Below are 17761 nucleotides of genomic sequence, written 5' to 3'. Positions count from 1 at the left end.
CCTTCACCAAGTCATAAAGATTTGACCTTCAAAATCTCTCAAACTCATCCGCTTCCTTCCACACCATTAGCCTGATTTAAGATGCTATCTTCTCTACCATGGTTACGACTGTCATGTCCTCCTACCAAGTCTGCCTTCATGCTCCCCTCAACAACAGGTCCATGTTATAGCCTGGTGCTCTTTAAAATATGGAGATGTGATCCTGACAATAACCCAGCTCCTGACCCTGATTCATGTCAAACCCTTCAGTGGGTGATCATTGCTCTGAAAACCAAGCTCAGAAGTCGTAGCAGGGCCTAAAGGCTCTGAGTGTCTGGCTCTCGCCCACCTCACCAGCCTCAGTCCCCACCTGGTCCCCCCGCAAACTGCACTCCCAACACGCTGGCCCTGTCCTTCCCACACTCGGGCCTCTGCACATGCTGCACCCTTGATCTGGAACCCTGACTCTCTACTCCCATCTTCCTTTCCTTCAGTTAACGCACCCTTCCTCTTCAGCTCGCAACTGAAATAACAGGCATCAGGGTTGCCTCCCTGACGCCAGACCAAGGTGTATGCTCTCCAAGAATCAGGCACTTCCCTGCAGCACCGGCCAGTGAAGTCTCAATTTGCATTTCTTTGGGCAATCATCTGATTAATGTTCGCTGCTTCTAAATGATTCTAAGCTCCGTGAGGGCATGTCTATCTTGCTCATTCTATACAGCCAGCAAGGGCACAGTGCTTAGCACATAAGCACCCAATAAACTCTGGTCGAAAGGATGAATTAATAAATGAGTTAACGCTGCAAATGTAAATGCGTGATGTACAGCTGACTGTGGCTGACAGCTGAGAGTTCTGTGCATTTGCTCGTAACAAATCCAACTGCTCTGAATTTCTTTGTCCCACAGCAATCAGGGTCTTTACCTGTTAATAAGTAGGCCAAGGTTCCAAGTCTGCAGCTGCACCTGCCTCATGCACTGGTGTGGTTAACAGACAGGGTGCCTTCTGGAAACAGGATTGCCCACAAGTGGGGTCTCATACCAGTCAGACCAGATACACTCAACTCCTACAGAGCCCAGTGCCCAGCCCATCTGAGGCCAATGGAAGGTAGAGATACGGATGTGTTACCTTTTCATCTGTCTACAGCCCATGCTGGAGGCAGGGAATATTTCAGAGAGATTGAAGAGAAGAAGGAAGGGAAGAGTCTTGGAACTTCTTCCATCCGCGGATAAGCTCAGCCGCCTCCCCCTTGCTCTCAGTAGACTGAAGGCTAGCAGCCTCGCTCTGGGCCCTGCCTGACTAGGAGACCACCCACCCCTAGGAACCGCCCGGTTCCACTAGACTCACACGGCGGTGATGGTTGCCACAGTCTTGAGACTTGCTGGGTTCCGGATCATCTTGTCCAGGGTGTTGACAATCTCTGCAAATCGGGGCCGGCTGTTACGGTCCTTTTGCCAACAGTCCAGCATGAGCTGGTGTAGAGCAGCTGGGCAGTCCATGGGTGGGGGCAGCCGGTAGTCCTGCTCAATGGCATTGATGACCTGCAGTGACACACACGGGAACAGGTGTGATTGGTGATGAGCCACCAGCCAGTCATTCACAAGTTAGCTTCCGAGGATAGAGCCTCCTCACCCCAGGTGTCCCCGCCTTCTGTGCTCCTATACCTCCCACGGTAAGAGATTTTACATATACTTGGCTTTTCCCCCTAGACTGTGAGTTCCCAGAAAGCAGGGCCCACCTCTTATTGTGCCTTTGTGCCCCCAGCACCTGGCACAGGGCCTGACACACGCTAGATGGCTGGAAATGTTTACTGAAGAATGGTTTGAGCTTCTCCCTGAGAGGACGTCAGGCCCAATTCTGCCTTACTGGCAGCTGGTGGCACAAGGGCAGATGAAACAATGGCACATGGGAAACGTGCCAACTATTTGCAAAGGACACCCACCAAAGCCCACTGTGACCTCATCCTTTCACTGCTACGGGGGAAAAAAAAAGGGAGAGAAGGGATCACAATTTGATGGGGAGCCTACTCCCTGCCAGGGACCCTCTAGATGCTACCTAGGCATTATCTGCCTTAATCTTCACGAGGCAGCGACAGGAATTGGGTAGAAGATAATCTAGTTAAACAAATTGGTTCAGTACGATGACAACAGTGGAAATAACAAGGTGATCCAACATGAATATCTCCAATCAGGTTTTGTTAATTTTCACAGACTCCAGGGGACAGTTTTGTAAAGATCTTAGGATCTTCAAGTCCTTTTTCTGTTTTTCAGATTGTTGTGTTTTTCACCCTTCACTTCTTAATTTCCAATTCATTTAAAACAATTATGCCTGCTCTGTAATTTATTATAACACAATGGAAGGCCAGGAATACAATGCAGGCCTTAAGATGTTACAAAAATGTGCCTATTGAAATGGAAATATACTCACATTGTAATATTAGGCAAAACGGCAGGCTGCGTAAGTGCAGGTATGGTATAAAGCAGGTATGGTATAAGCTTGCTTTTGTAAAAAAACAAGAATCAAAACAAAACAAAAACTAATAATTACACACATGCATAGAAAAGTCCTTGGAAGGATCTATACCATGGAGCTAACGGTGGTTGCCTCTGGGCAGGTAGAAACATGAATACCCTTTGTGTTTTTCTTTTTGTTTCTTTGTATGTTTATTTTCTATAATAATTAGGCATTGATTTTACATTAATATAAACAGTTAAAGCACCTTTAACAACATAAGGAATAATTTGGAATTCAGGGATTTTCAGGTGTTTTTGCCTCTACTTTAAAAAATGTCAGATTCACTTCAACTGATTATTCTTTTTTTTTTTTTTTTTACTTTGTAAATTGGTCAGAAAGTGAATATTCTCAATCAGTTTATATTTTTACAAATTCTATGCACAGTATACAGGGCATGAGACGAGGCATGAGATAATATAATAACCTGAAGTCATTAGAGATAATCAAGGTGTATTATTCCTTCTATTGGATGTGGCAGAAAAACAAACAAGCATACAAACCACACCAATATGATCACTTTATAAAAAAACAGCAACTGGGAATATGCACTTTTGAATAATATTTTATACCACTAACAAATGTTTATCTTAGCCAGACTGTTGTCAGTCAAATTACCTGTTATTCTCTGAGGAGGGCATTTTAGCTCTATTTTCCCCATGAGGAAATGAATGCACAAACAGGGAAGTCATTTGCCTGAGGGCACGAAGCTAGTAAGGGATAGGGCTGCGAAAAAATCACAGGGGTATCTGAGTTTAATTTTTTAAAAATATTTATTTATTTATTTATCTGCGCTGGGTCTTAGTTTCAGCATGCAGGAGGATCTTTGTTGTGACATGTTTAGTTGCAGTGTGTGGGCTCTTAGTTCTGGCATGCAGACTCTTAGTTGCAGCATGCATGTGGGACCTAGTTCCCCGACCAGGGATCGAACCCGGGCCCCCTGCATTGGGAGCATGGAGTCTTACCCATTGGACCACCAGGGAAGTCCCTCAGTTTAAGTTTTGAATACCTTGAAGCCTACTCTTCCTAGGCTCTGTGGGGATGCCACAGGAATCTCAGCCTGGAGAACAGTCCTTGGAGCTATTTGATGTCTTCATGGTAGGAAACAGGGGTATGGAGCTAAACCAAGTAATCCATGAGGATGAAGAGCCTTGCTTAAAACTGGCATCCTTTCCAGCTCCTTCCAGGCAGCCGGATTAAGGGGCCTGTCACAGAGTCCCCACTCACCATGGGGACAAGTGGGATTACTCACTGAACGGCCCCACGATCTCTTTCTGGGTTGTATAAGGACAAGCTAGGTGGGACCAGCAGGAGGGGCTGGTGTCCAAATTCAACTTCTTTTGGGAGTTAGGGGCCCCCAAAGTCTTCCAGTGTAGGGCAGCTCCTGTTCCCCTTAAACTGCTGGCATCACTGCCTAAATTATTTGATGACCAGATTCCCAAATATGAATGTTCACCCCGACAAGATTACTCTCCTGTCTGCCCATAAGAGGCAGGAGCACTGGCGGCAGAGCCCCTCTGCGGGGGCACAGCTCAGAGGTGTGCCCAGCTGACCCGAGCACTCCTGGCAGAGCATCAAGGGACTGGGGACCCAGGCACGTGCTGACTCTTCCATCTGTGAGTTTTAGACCGGATGCCACTAAGCTGCTCTTCCCCCATCTCTACTGCAGGCCACCTCATCGGAATTTTTGGAACACCATCCTGGTGTGTGTTTTTGTACTTCCTCTGTTTGTTTGATGTGCTGACTTTCCTTTTAAGAGGACATCAGAGAGTCACTGATTCCTCCTCCCTGCAGGTCCACAGGAGTGTAGCCCCACGTGCTGTGTTAGTGATGGTGTGGCATTGTCATTAGGGGCATAGACCTTGGAGGTCTGGGTTCAGATCCTAGTTCCATTTCTTATTAGCTCCAGAAACTTGGGAGAGTCACTTGACTTCCTGAAACTGCACAGATGGGGGGTGTTAGAAGGATTAAATGACACAGTGAGGCGATGCACGTTGAGCACCACACATGTGAGTAGAAAGAATCCCATCATCACACAGAGGCTGTCACTGCGGCCACGTCTACTACAGTGGAAGTCTTCTCTACAAAGAGGGCTGCTGTTCTGCTGCCGGCCAATGGGAGGTCCAGGAAGATGGTGTTTGGGAAGCACCAAGCATGCAGTGGGGACTTGGTAAATGCCACCTCCCTCTCTGTATCTCATCTTTCAGGACAGAGGATAGAGGAGCCCCCACCCATGCTCTTGTTTACAAATGGGACTTCATTCCCTTTGCTATTTCTTTTTTTTTTTTTATGTTTGGCCCCTCCTCGCCGATTGAGGGATCTTAGTTCCTGACCAGGGATCGAACCCGTGCCCTTGGGAGTGAAAAATCGAAAGCACGGAGTTCTAACCACTGGACCACCAGGGAATTCCTATTTGCTATTTCTTCTAGATAACTTTGTTGTTATTACTCGAGTAGATGCTCTGGGAGCATTGATGCTTCTTGCACATATGAAAAAAATAAAAGCTTTACCCTCCACTCCAAAGAAAAAGTACTAGGTCATTAATTGCTGTATGGGTAACATTTATCTATTCAAGTCTTTCTCTGAAGCACTATGCCTTTGGAGATTTTTGTTCTTTTTAAGGATCTGGGTGTTTTCTAAATTTTCTGAATACATATAACTTATAATCATATTAAAACATCATTATTTTGAAAAAGGAATTGTAGTCCTCTAATGCGGCTTTGGGACCACTGCCTGTCATGCCTGCCTCACTGGCAGGTATGGAGAAAACAGGTTGGGGGCAGGAGAACCACTTTCAGTCCAAACACCAGTGACTGCGTCTGAATTGTGAGGAAAGATATGGCCCAAGCTTGGGGGCAGAGGGGGTCCTGCTGAGCAGAGTAGAAACATCAGAGCGAGCCCTGGGCCCCTTTCCTTGGTCCACAACAAGATGAGGTAAATGGACGCTGAAAAGACTGGAGACTGAAATGAGATCAGATGGCGTTTCCAGAGAGAAGGTGATGGCGAGTGTGGCGGTGAGAACCAGTCTCGGCAGCTGTCACGGAGCAGGGCTGACTTGCTTTGAATGGTCTGCAGCAACGGGATGGGGTGAGGGCTGCCTTTGCTCACCTGTACCCCGAGATGGCAAGTGTGGGGGTTAGGTGGGGACCAGGGACAGGTGGTCTGGACTGGGGACCAGGGCTGGAGCTCCTCTGGGAAAGGAGCAGGGCCCCTCCTCTTGCTCTCCTGTCCCCAGAGGGGCTCCTGGCTGCCCCCAGACGTGCACTTTTCATTAGTGAGTTGGGCGGTGGGCGTGCTTCCTCGACCTTCCATGCGGAGGGTGAAGTGGCGCAGCTCAGAGCAGTGGAGGATCCAGGGCAGAGGGGGTTAAGTTGAGCTCTGATGTTTCAATAAAACCGCAGCTTCTCCCCACAGACACTGCCACTCTCATTATCTCTGTCAATCAGATCCAAGCCGTAGAACTTCCAAGTTCTCTCTCTGGCTGACAAACTCTCTGTACATGTTCAAAGACCTTCCTGGGCTCCGGAAGCCCAATTACCAGCACTCTGACTTGCCTCTGCAATTCTCTTTCGTAAAGCCTTTCAATTGTCATCTGTAAAATCCTTTACTGCCACCACCTCAGTGGTTTCTGATGAGTCGGGCTGCAGCCCGAGCTGCTGGGAGCTCCTCCTGGCTCTCTCCCAGGCTGGGTCAGAAGATACCTTCTGAATGGGCAAAAGTCACCCTCCGCCTTCCACAGAGAGCAGAATGGTACTTGGAACAATGCTGAGAGGCTTTATTTTGGAGAAATACAATAAAATTAGAATAAACAGCTACTTTGCAGATGTTCTTATTCCCTTTGAGACCCAGCTCAAGTGTCAAATATCTGGAAACCTTCCTTACCTCCCCCCAAAATGTTCCTACAGCCCTGTGTATGTGCCACTGGGCTATAAACCCCCCAAGAATAGAGCCGGCAAGTACAATGCTTAGTCACAGTTAGCATACCCTGAGTGTGCGTTGAATAAATTATTTGGGAATTCTGGAAGTCTAATATCAGAAACTCCATTTGTTTTCAGCAGAGGTGAATGCATTTGCTGAGAATATCTTGAATGTCAAATCTTGCCCATCAGAGAGTTTCATAATCCGTTCCATGTGTGCTGAATTGTGCTTAATTGGATTACAGTCTCTGGGCAGGACAAAATGGGTCTGCGTTTTCTGGCTAACGTTTATTACTCATCTAGCTGACAGTATGGACAAAACCAGGGTGCACTTGATTTCATGAAAGCAGCCTTGGCATCAATTCTGACACTTACTGATTCGACATGCTACAGGAGCAGAGGCAAAGCATGGATAATCGGAGATAATAGAGGATCTAGATGCCACACATGGTCGGCAGCAGGACCTGGTTAAGGATGCAGCCATTTCACCTGCTCTGGGCTGAAGCCACATATATACACTACCAAATGTAAAATAGATAGCTAGTGGGAAGCAGCCGCATAGCACAGGGAGATCAGCTCGGTGCTGTGTGACCACCTAGAGGGGTGGGATGGGGAGGGTGGGAGGGAGGGAGATGCAAGAGGGAAGAGATATGGGAACATATTGTATATGTATAACTGATTCACTTTGTTATAAAGCAGAAGCTAACACACCATTGTAAGGCAATTATACTTCAATAAAGATGTTAAAAATTAAAAAAAATTATTGATAAAAAAAAAAAAAAAAAGGAGGCACTGTCATGGCAGCACCCAGCTCCCATTTTGGCTCATTGGAAAGTGTTTTCTGGAGCCCCAGGGCACCACCTTTCTCAACCTTATGAGCGACAGCCATGGCTCGGAACGTCTGTCTGGATAGAGGGCTGGCTGGGGGCAGACTTCTCCAGTTTACGAGTAACGAAGAGCCCACCCACTACGTAGGTGCTTATGGGGTGGTGGTTTCCCCATCTGGACTGGGCCAGCCCTGCCTCTTCTTGCTTGGAAGTTGGGAAAGATAATAACTGTCCTCCAAGGTGATGGGAAGAGCAAGCAGAGAACAGAGGTAACACAGGCACTGCAGACTCTCCAAGGGGAAGGCATGTATTCAGAACACAAAGGAGGAGTGGTCCTGGGGAACAGCCCAGGGTCCAAGGCAGTGGGGGAATCCAGGTAGGATTTTGATTGGGACCTTACCAAAGCAAATCATCCTCAAAGGCTTCCTACCTTTTAGTAATTATGGAGCAAAGGGTCCCCTCTGGAACACCTCCCCAGAAGGTCTCTGCTTAAAGCATCTCAGATGGCCCTTTCCTTTCCCCATGTCCCTTGTGAGTGGCCTGGAGGGGTGTTGCTGACCTTCACTCAGACAAGTCCCCTTCTGAGACCCATCTGAAGCTGACCAGCTTTGGGACTCTCACTCAGCACCTCCTTCACTGACAGGTGACACGGACTCCCAGAAGAGTGGATTCTCAGGAAAGAAGGGCCTTTACGATTAATTCCTCTCTTTAAAGTGGAGAGGTGTGAGTCCCAGACAGAAGCTGCAGCTGGCTCAACACAGCACATCTGGCAGAGCAGAGCAGCCTGGAAGCCAGGCCCGCCCTCCCACCAGCACTGCTTCCCTTCTTTTACACGTGATGATGGAGCTCTGAAGTGGGGTAGGATTTCCTGATTAACTTTGGGCCTGATCTATTCATGGTTCCTGGCCATTCAGAACCAGCCCATTGTCTCCTGGGTTGGCCTGGGCATCTTTACAGGCTTTGGGGTCATGCTGGGCTCTTGGATTAGTTCAAACATTGGTGCCAAGGGGATCCAATATCCCCTGCCCTGGACACCTCACGTTCACGTTCTGAGGCCCTAAGCAGAAAACAGATAGGTGGGCTTGGAATGCCATGGCCTGTGGGACCCCTGGGGTAAAGGTTGTAGCAGCCAGGTGCCACTGACACTCACATCTTGGTTGGACATATCCCAATAGGGTCTCTCTCCAAACGACATGACTTCCCACATGACAATCCCGTAGCTCCAGACGTCGCTGGCAGACGTGAACTTGCGATAGGCGATGGCCTCTGGAGCCGTCCATCTCACGGGGATCTTGCCTCCCTGTGGGAAGGAGAAGCCTGGTCAGCCCAACCATAGGGTTCCTAGCTGAAGGTGCGTGAGAATAAAGTGGGCACACGTGTCCTTCCATTCCACCCCCGCCCCGACATTTCGTGAATTAGGACAGCTGATGCCCCCAGGCAGGGCGACCTGCGGGGCTGGGCCATCTCATGCTGCGTGTGGGCACATTGCACCGCACGAGAGGTGGCAACTGGGGCTGCGGCTGCACTTAGCCCCCATCCCCTACGTCCTGATTCTAACGTCACTGTGGGTGGGAGGAGCGAGTGAAACTGGCAGAAAAGCACTACCGCACGATACTGCGTGAGATGGGCCACGTGCGCCGTGACAGGCAGGTGATGCTCTGCTGTCCCACAGCATGTATGAGTCACAACACTTGGGCCAGAAGGGAGCAAAACAAGCAGAAACGAAGGTAGTGATTGGTAATACCTCCTGGGACACCCCTGACTACGGGATCACACTGCGCCGCCCCTCTGCCCCACTTGCCTCGTGCTCCACCCCTGGGCGACAGGTTTTCCTCACTCTGCAGCCTGCAAGCAGCCCCAGATGCACTGAGTTTACTGGGCCCAGAGCGGATAGATGCTGGCTCTCCTCCCTGCCCTTCTGGGCAGGTCGACATCCGGAGCTGCAGACACATTTTTCTAAAGGGCCGCTCTTAGGTTTGTTTCTTCATTTTACCCTCCGATCCCACCCTGGGAGTTTCCAACTTGACTCTCTGCTTGGCCCTTGGTTTGTCTGCCAGAACTTGGCCTGTTTTGTTTACCTAAGGGGTTGATATCCATCCATCCATACATGCACCCCATCAACAAATAGGCAAGAAGCACTGCTTTGTGCCAGGCCCTTTTTGAGGAGCTGGTGTCCCAGAGCTGAGCCAGCCAGGGGCCCTGCCCTCAAGCTGGGCAGGCATGGGGAGGCAGACAAGAAAACAGAAACTTAATACATATTGTTAACAAGGTGGAAAGTGGTGAGGGTGAGGCCGAGGGGGATACAGGGTGTTCTGAGAACCAGAGGAAACTCCCTAACATAGGAAGGGGTCAGGGAAGGTGGCCAGGAGCAGTCAGAAGGGCAGTTTCCTGGAGCCTTTGACCATGTGTGGATACCAGTACTGTCCCTTTCTACCTGTGTGACCTAGGGCAAGTTACCTAACCTCTCTGTGCCTCTGTAGCTCACTGTCAAAATGGGGGTAATGATCGCACTTACATAGTCAGGTCATCATGAGGATAAGTGGATTACGATCCATCTAGTGCTGGGGCAGGGCCTGGCAGAGAGGGTCCATGCTGTACACGTGGTAACTAGTTAATCAGGCAGAGTGTGGGGAAGAGGGAAGTCCAGGCGGAGAGGAGCACGTGCAGATGCTGGGGTAACAGAGAAGATGGTAACTGCCAGCAGTGCAGGATGGCTAGAGCGTGGAATTCTCATGGGGAAATAGAGGGGAGCAGAGAGCAGAGCAGCTCTGTAGGGCACTGATGCCACTTACGGGGGTAGAATTCATCATTCTCTAGAGCAAATGATCCTCATTTCCAATTCTCCAGGCCAAATATTGGACTTCACTCCCACGGCCCCGTTGCGATGACTGGGCTATGAGACCTGCAGCTCCCTATCTCCTTCCCCTTCTCATCTGCCTCCTGCCTCGGATGAAGGAGGCTATTTTTATACTGACCGTTGCCACAATCTGTTCAAATCACCAGAGACATGTGTTGGACTTTAGCAAAAATACCTTAAAAATGTGTAAGTGGGGGCTTCCCTGGTGGCACAGTGGTTGAGAATCTGCCTGCCAATGCAGGGGACACGGGTTCGAGCCCTGGTCTGGGAAGATCCCACATGCCGCGGAGCAACTAGGCCCGTGAGCCACAACTACTGAGCCTGCGCGTCTGGAGCCTGTGCTCCGCAACAAGAGAGGCTGCGACAGTGAGAGGCCCGCGCACCACGATGAAGAGTGGCCCCCACTTGCCGCAACTAGAGAAAGCCCTCGCACAGAAACGAAGACCCAACACAGCCAAAACTAAATAAATAAATAAATAAATTTATTAAAAAAAAATGTATAAGTGGTTAATCTGAGCACGAGTGAGAGAAAAAGGAGCAAACTGCAAAGTGTATTTTTATCTGGTTTCCTACCCAGGGTCTGGGAGGAATAAAGGCTGTCTGACCCCGACCTCCCCAGGCACACATCCAGCTTTCTGCCAAGAAGACAGCCCTGATTTCCCCCAGGACGATGGCAGGCTTTTGTGGTGGGAGACATCCTCAGCTCAAATGCCAGCAATGTGACAAATGCCTGGAGGGCAGGCTTGGGCTGAGAGGCAACAGGAGGCCCTGTTCTCACCATTCCCCAAAACATGAATGAATTTACTGGCTTTATCTCCTCGGTACCATGGCTGGGAAGAGAGGTGGAAAACTCAGCCAGCGAACAGGGAGCGCAGGGACCCCACACTGTGTGTCCCCATTAGGGGAGGTGGTGTTGCCACACCTGGAGGGGGCCTGGGGCTCCCCCAGAGGGGAGCGGTTTCTGGTCTCTCACTACACCTGGGTTACCTGAGGTAGGAGAGAGCAGTGTGAGTGTGTGCGTGTGTGTGTGTGTATGTGAAAGACAGAGGGAATGAGACTCCGTGAGTGAGAACTTACCAGTGTGTGTGACAGAGAGACTGAGAGAAAACTTGGCTGTGTGGGTCTGTGGGTAAAAGAGAGTTAGGGCTTATCTTTTATGCATCTGTTTGTGTCAGAGAGAGGAGGGAGGGGAGACGAAAGTGTGATTCTTCTGAATTTCAAAGAGGAAATGTGGGAGTCTGAAGGTGTCCTCTCTCCCGAGTCTGGAACAGACCCCAGGGGCCACCGGTGACAGCTGTTGAGCCCTCCCTCCTGCATGTCGAGTAGCAGTGCCAGGCCCACTGACGCGCCTCAGCCCTCCTGCCACCTTGCGCTGTTGGGCCTCACTGAACACGGAGTTTGGCCTGTCACCACCCCGCCCCCATCCCAGCAGGTGGCAGAGCCTTTGAGAAGAGTGGCCGGACAGGCAGGTGACAGCTTGTCACCACTGGCCCTCCGCCATGAGAGCAGGGGCTGCTGACCTCCAAGGCAGCCAGGGGAGCACGGGGATGGGTGTTTCCCTTCTGGGAGTTTTCGATTTCCTCTCAGCCTTTCAAACATCATGTCATCAGCGTTGCCTTCTGATGCTCAGAGGTAATTATGGTGATGATTATTTAACCCATCTTCAATTACATGAAAGGAAATCTATTAATGTAGAGGATGGTGACCAGCTCCACGCAGGGAACTAGGAGAAAAGGAAGTGGGATGGTGTTGCAGCCACCAGGGCTTCTGTTAGTGAGGGAAGTCTTCTTGCCAGAAGAGAAGTCTGGATTGGAAAGTCCAAGGCCAAGGCATTCCTGTGACTGCAAAGTTCTCTGAGGGTCCCAGTTATTACCAATGCAGGCATGAGGAAGGGGCATAAGGAAGGAGTGGTTTGCTCTGTTGGATGGGAAGAAGCACGAGGGAAGAATTCTCAGGGGATGGAGAACAGGCGAGACTCTCTGGAAGGAATCTGTGCCCACGTGGGCAAGAGGGGCCAACACTGGGCTTGAAGAGAGCATTTGTCCCCTGCACAGGTTCCTCCAAGCACCAGATGACTCGATGCCCCCAGGGATGTTGAAGGCACAGGTGTGCATTCAGCAGGGACCTGGTTCCCCCAGAGCTGCATCAGGGGGCACTGTTGGGGTGTGGGGGATGGAGAAGGGGCGAGGAGGGAGAGGCATTTCACTGCTATCAGTGTACTTCATACACTGAACTTCCAGGCAAAGCTTGGCATTGAATGGTTGTGCTGCCCAGAAATTCTTCAAAAGTTTAACATCTCTAAAAGTTTGCTTCAGAATAATCATGCCTTAACTCAGGTATGAGACAAACTATAAAGATCGTGTGTGTGCTTTGTGTGTGTGCATGTGTGTGTGTAATTTGATAAACTAGGAGATGACGTCTGGCAGCAGATTAATTTTAACCTAGCCATCTGCAGGGGCACCTGCTGATAACTTACATCTACACCTGCCACCAGGAGTGATGCCAACAGGTAGAAGGTTTCAGCATAGAGGTACTTTAGTCCCTCAGCCCCAGCCCGCCTGCAACAAGCATCTATGCAGCACGCACTCTGCCTGGCACCCTGCTGGGAACCTGGCAGCGACGAGACTCAACCCCACTCTCAAGGAGTGAAGGATATCCCCAGTGCCACCCGGACAGCTCACTGCCTTGCCACAGTGACATTAGATAGGCACAGCTCGTAGCTTTCGTTTCTAGAACCCACCCAATTGTGGAGTTTTCCAGGCTAAAGTCTGAGCATAGGACTGATTTCCCTTGCTAGTTACTTATCCTAGAGATGCCCATAAGGGTAATGCTTCTGTGTGTCTGGGCGCTGCTACAGTACTTTTCTCCCCCATCATGTGTGAGAGGAAGTCTCAGCAGGGACATAACAGGAATCCAGACACTCATGAATATTGAGTATCGTGATCACAGAATTATTGGAATCGTGCTGTATGAGGAATCCCCTTGAAGTGATAGGTTTATGACTTGAGATCATCACACAATGGTCCTGACTTTCACAATGCTCACTCTCGAATAGGTTTGTAATATATAAAACATATTAGGGTTGTTTTGAAGATCCAACATTATATATACATAAATCACCCAGTATATTATTGTTACCATTAAACAAGAATTTATTGAGTGTTGTGAGTTGATTTATGCCCCCCCAAAAAGATACGTTCAACTTTTAAACTCCTGACCTTATTTGGAAATCTGGTCTTTGGGGATGTAACTAAAACCAAACCAGCCCCAAACTGGCCCTATTCTGTTTCTAGCAATATACTGAGCTGTTTTTCAGAGACAACAGAACAAAACCGCAAGTCGTGCAGCTGAAGCATACACAGAGGAGAAATGTGTGATCTCAAATAACACCTGGAACCAAAGTTTCTCCAGCCCACAGAACCAAAGAACTGGGACATGACTGGAACCTGAATGCTGGAACCCTTTCAGAAGCTAAGGGTTCAGGTTCGCTGTCCATGAAGACCGGTGCTGAAGCCCCTTTACCATACCTTACCATAAATGGCCAAGTTCAAAAGCCCTCCAATCAAAACCTGCCCCACCAGTGCTTCCACATACCAACCATTCTCCCCTAATTAGAAAAACTGTGACCCAACCCTGGATCAGGGAGACAGATTTGAGAGACTTGCCTCCTGTCTCCTTGCGGATCGACCTCATAATAAAGCCTTTTCTTTTCTCAAATGCTGGTTCCACAGTATGGGCTTCTATGCATGTCAGGCAGCAAGCCCTTTGCTCGGTAACATAAAGTAAAAGATGAGGTCATACCAGATTAGTGTGGTCCCTAAATCCAGCCACTGGTGTCCTTATAAGAAGGCCATGTGAAAACACAGAGATGTAGGAGAGAATTCCAAGTGAAGATGGAGGCAGTGAGGGGAGTGATGCACCCACAAGCCAAGGAACTGCAAAGATTGATAGCAACCACCAGAAACGAGGAGAGAGGCATGGACCACACTCCTCCCTGGAGACTTTGGAGGGAATATGACCCAGCCAACACCTTGATTTTGGACTTCTAGGCTCCAGAACTGGGAGAGAAAAAAAAAAAAAAAAAATCCTGCTGTTTAAAGTCACCCAATTTGTGGTACTTTGTTACAGCAGCCCTAGGAATGAATACATTGAGTGTATACCATTTTATCAGGCACTAGTTTAAAAATACTGTTGTTAAATTCCCAGGTGGCAGGTCCAGCATGGGCTACTATTGGGGGTGAGGAAAACCTCTAACGTTTAGGTGGAAGCCCAGCAGATAAACCGCAGGGTCCTCTGTAATGCTTCCTCTGTGCTGTTGCTCAGACCCGGCCAGTCTACTCCCTGAAGGACTGCCCTTTGCTGAGCGGTGTGAGCGCTGTGGCCTGAGGGCTTCGAGGGACAGACCCTTGGCATCTCCACTGATGTGGAGACGAGGACGACAGTCAGGAGGCAGCTCTGCTGATGACGCCAGAGCCACGTCACCGCCCCTGCTCACTGGAGAGGCGTGACGTGCCTGAGGGAGAGCCACCCTCACGCCACCAGCAGTGTCCACAGACCCGGGTGGCCACTCCAGGCCTGGGGAGCTCCATCTTAATTGCACAACGGTAGCTGAAGGCCACGTCAATATCCCTTTTCCTGACATACCCAGAAAGCCTAGCGTGTGCTTCTCAAGCTTGGTTATCCATTGGGAATCACTCTGGGGAAGGTTATTATTATTTTTTAATGCCAGTGGGTGTTCTAATTTCTTCAGAAACTCTGGGAGTGGTGCTCAAGCATTGGTAAGCTTTAACATGCTTCAGGTGATTCTAATGAGCAGTCATTAGTCACAAGCACCGGCCTGCAGCCGTGGTTCTCAAATTTGAGCGTGCGTCAGACTCTCCTGGAAGCCTTGTTAAAACACACATCACAGGGCCCTAACCTGGACTTTCAGATGTACTAGTTCTGGGATTGGCTTTGAGAGTTTACATTTCTAACAAATTCTCAGTGTGGTTCCTACACTTTACGAACCACTGGCATAGATCAATCCAGCATAAGTCGTGGACTGAGTGAAGTCTCATATACCAACTCTGGTCGTTGTTAATGGCTGGGTTGAGAAGGATTCTGAGGCTTCATCTGGGCTCAGCAAGGAATGCTGCCATGACTAATGAGTGATGAGATCTTAAAATGATCTTAAAATGATCAAAAGATCTTAAAATGATGGGGAAAAAGGCAATGAGCTGGCTTCATCAAAGTTTCTGTCCAGTGTATCTATGGCTCAAGGGAAATGGAGGGTGAATTGGGGTGAAGTTCACATCACATATAGCAATGGCCCTCTGGAGTGGCAGGTTGAACACTCCCCTTGAAGCAGTGACCACCCTGACCATGTGGTTGGCCAGCCTTGGCTCCGTGCAGCCCTCTGTAGACAGTTCAGACACAGATGGCCCTGCCCTAGGGTGCATCCACGTGACACGCGCTCCTCCTCCTCCCCAGTCACTGCCCACTGCTTTGGACCCAGAGATCTAACATGATTCTAAGTGTTAAATTAAGAAGGTAATTTAGAATGAATGTCTCTATTTAAAAGCACTCTGGAAAGTACACTGACCCATTTTGCCCAACCTAATGAGCAAAGTGATTTTTCCAGATAAGACCCATATCAGCCAAGAAGAAAGAGAAGTTTCTGCCAAAAAGGTTTTCTTTCTCTGAGCATTACCGGCTTCTAAGAGCCAGTGGAAATGGCTTCTGGCTGCTGGATTGCAACTGAGTCTATATAATAAAGAGGCTGTTTCTAGTTCCCCAGGATGCCAGGAATTTGCATGAAAACAGTCTCTCAATCTTCTGAGAGAGTTCATCTGGCCCCGCTGCTTATTTCTTTCCAGAAGCCACAATCTTGATGGTGACACTGTAATTTATTACCAGGCTAAGGATTATGATGCAACATACAGAGAATTAGAACTTTAGGTGGGAAACCGGCTGCATGGACAGGTGAGCTTTTGAAGAGGATGATCTCATTTGTCATGCAAATGACACACAGAACAGAGAAAAGGGCTGGGAGAAAAGACAACCCCCAAAGACACAATGCATTGGCTGCAGACAAAATTGTTTCTAAATAGAATGTTTTTCAAAGCTTTTCTTGAAGCATTAGCTGCTCCTCCAAAATGAATGACACAACGTATTTTGTACTAGTAATAAAATATGTGATTTGAATGGCTACAAATGGAGAGATTTACAGTCGGTGGGCTACGTGCCGCCTCTCCCCTGAGCTTTGTGAGCGCTGAAACCCTTCTGTGAGATGCTGGAAAGGTAATTGCAGCCCAAACATCATTTTCCAGCAGCGAGAGAAAGGCCTATTTGGACATAAATTAACTAAAAATATGCGGATGATAGTGTGTGTTTCATGTGTGAAGAACAGAAAGGCCACTTGGTGACGTTTCCCAGCTGGAAAAAAAAAAAAAACAAAACCTGTTCTTCAACCAAACAGACGTTGTTTCTCTGTACTATACTGTCAGGGCAAACAGCTGTCTTTTACTATCCACCCCCAAAATAGCCCCTGATGGCTGAGATGTGGGCATTTAATTATATATTTTTTTATCACACAGTATTTCTCGAGTTTATAATTAAAAAGAAAGGGTGGAGAGACAAGGGCTAAAAATTCACATGCTGCCTTCATTCATTCAACAAGCAGGCAGTGCGTACCCTCTCCGGGCAAGGTCAGGGTCAGTAGAGGCAAAGAGAACAAAACCACTTCTGTCCTGAGGAGGGCACTCTGTGGGGCATTCCACAGTGGTAGCTGGCAGGGATGATGGGGCTTAGTCTCTCCTGGTGCAACCCCCAAAAGCCTGGGCCCCAAGAGGGTGGGGTGGGAGGGTGAACCTCTATGTGACCTCGGAATGGCAAGGTTGGCGGGGAGGGCCAGCAAATGGGATGGTCAGGGCTGAGGAGGAGGCTAGCCAGTCACCCTGCTCTCTACCCTTCCCTTCCCGGGCCGGTCCAGGGTGTATTGGTTGCTTTTCTGAACATGGCAGGAATTGTGCTTTTCCCTGGAGCTGCCATCGCCACAGCTTCACTGCTGCCTGTCTGCCTCGCCCTTAGGACCACAGTTCTCCTCTCCTTTTCTAGTGCATCTGTTTGCCTCACTAGTGACACCTGGTACCAGGTCTCTGTGGCACCTGTCTCTGTCAACAGGCCGTGATGGCTTCCCCACCTTTGTCCCAAGTGTCTCCCCTGTGACCCTCAGGCAGGCACCCACTCTCCTCCCATTCTATTCCCACCTCTGTGCATGGAGACACTCGGGGCTTCCTGCCATTCTGAGGTAGGGCTACACCTCCTAGGGCAACGTGGCAGGGCTCCAGACGCTGAGCCGAGAGGGGAGGGTGCCGGTAGGGTGGATGGTCTGTCTACACGCCCATCCTGGGGACCTCTGTCCAGCTCTGCGGGAAGCTGAGGGGTTTATTCCTCGTCCTCACTGAGCTGACTAAGCCTTCAATGTTTTCCCTCCTCTCCTGTAAGCATCTGACAGACTGTGGCAACCCATTTTCACAGGTATACTAGGTCTATTCCTTATTCACAGGGTAATTTCTGGTGCCTCACCAATGTCCACTGGCCACGCCTCTAGCCCCTCTTCCAGCCCCCACCCTCCAGCAGCTATTTTAAAATAATCAGTCACATTAAATAGCTTAAGTTCTTCTGGCCTCCTG

The 17761-nt window shown here is 49.2% G+C and overlaps 1 protein-coding gene across 2 annotated transcripts in view; it reads right to left on the bottom strand.

Annotated features, from left to right (window-relative positions):
• The window catches only part of EPHB1 (EPH receptor B1), a 420307-nt gene that overhangs the window by 5485 nt on the left and 397061 nt on the right, over positions 1–17761 (bottom strand). Inside the window, exons 13-14 of one of the 2 annotated variants that reach the window (XM_007170364.2) lie at positions 8382–8531; positions 1324–1517 (exon numbers count right to left, since the gene is read on the bottom strand). In XM_007170364.2, the coding sequence (XP_007170426.2) occupies positions 1324–1517; positions 8382–8531 (344 nt within the window). The remainder of the gene's footprint in view (positions 1–1323; positions 1518–8381; positions 8532–17761) is intronic. The other variant, XM_057546032.1, reaches the window with a different exon arrangement.

This window comes from Balaenoptera acutorostrata, chromosome 4 (assembly GCF_949987535.1).
Source record: "Balaenoptera acutorostrata chromosome 4, mBalAcu1.1, whole genome shotgun sequence".
Lineage (NCBI taxonomy): Eukaryota > Metazoa > Chordata > Mammalia > Artiodactyla > Balaenopteridae > Balaenoptera > Balaenoptera acutorostrata.
This window is presented reverse-complemented; position numbering and strand designations above follow the sequence as displayed.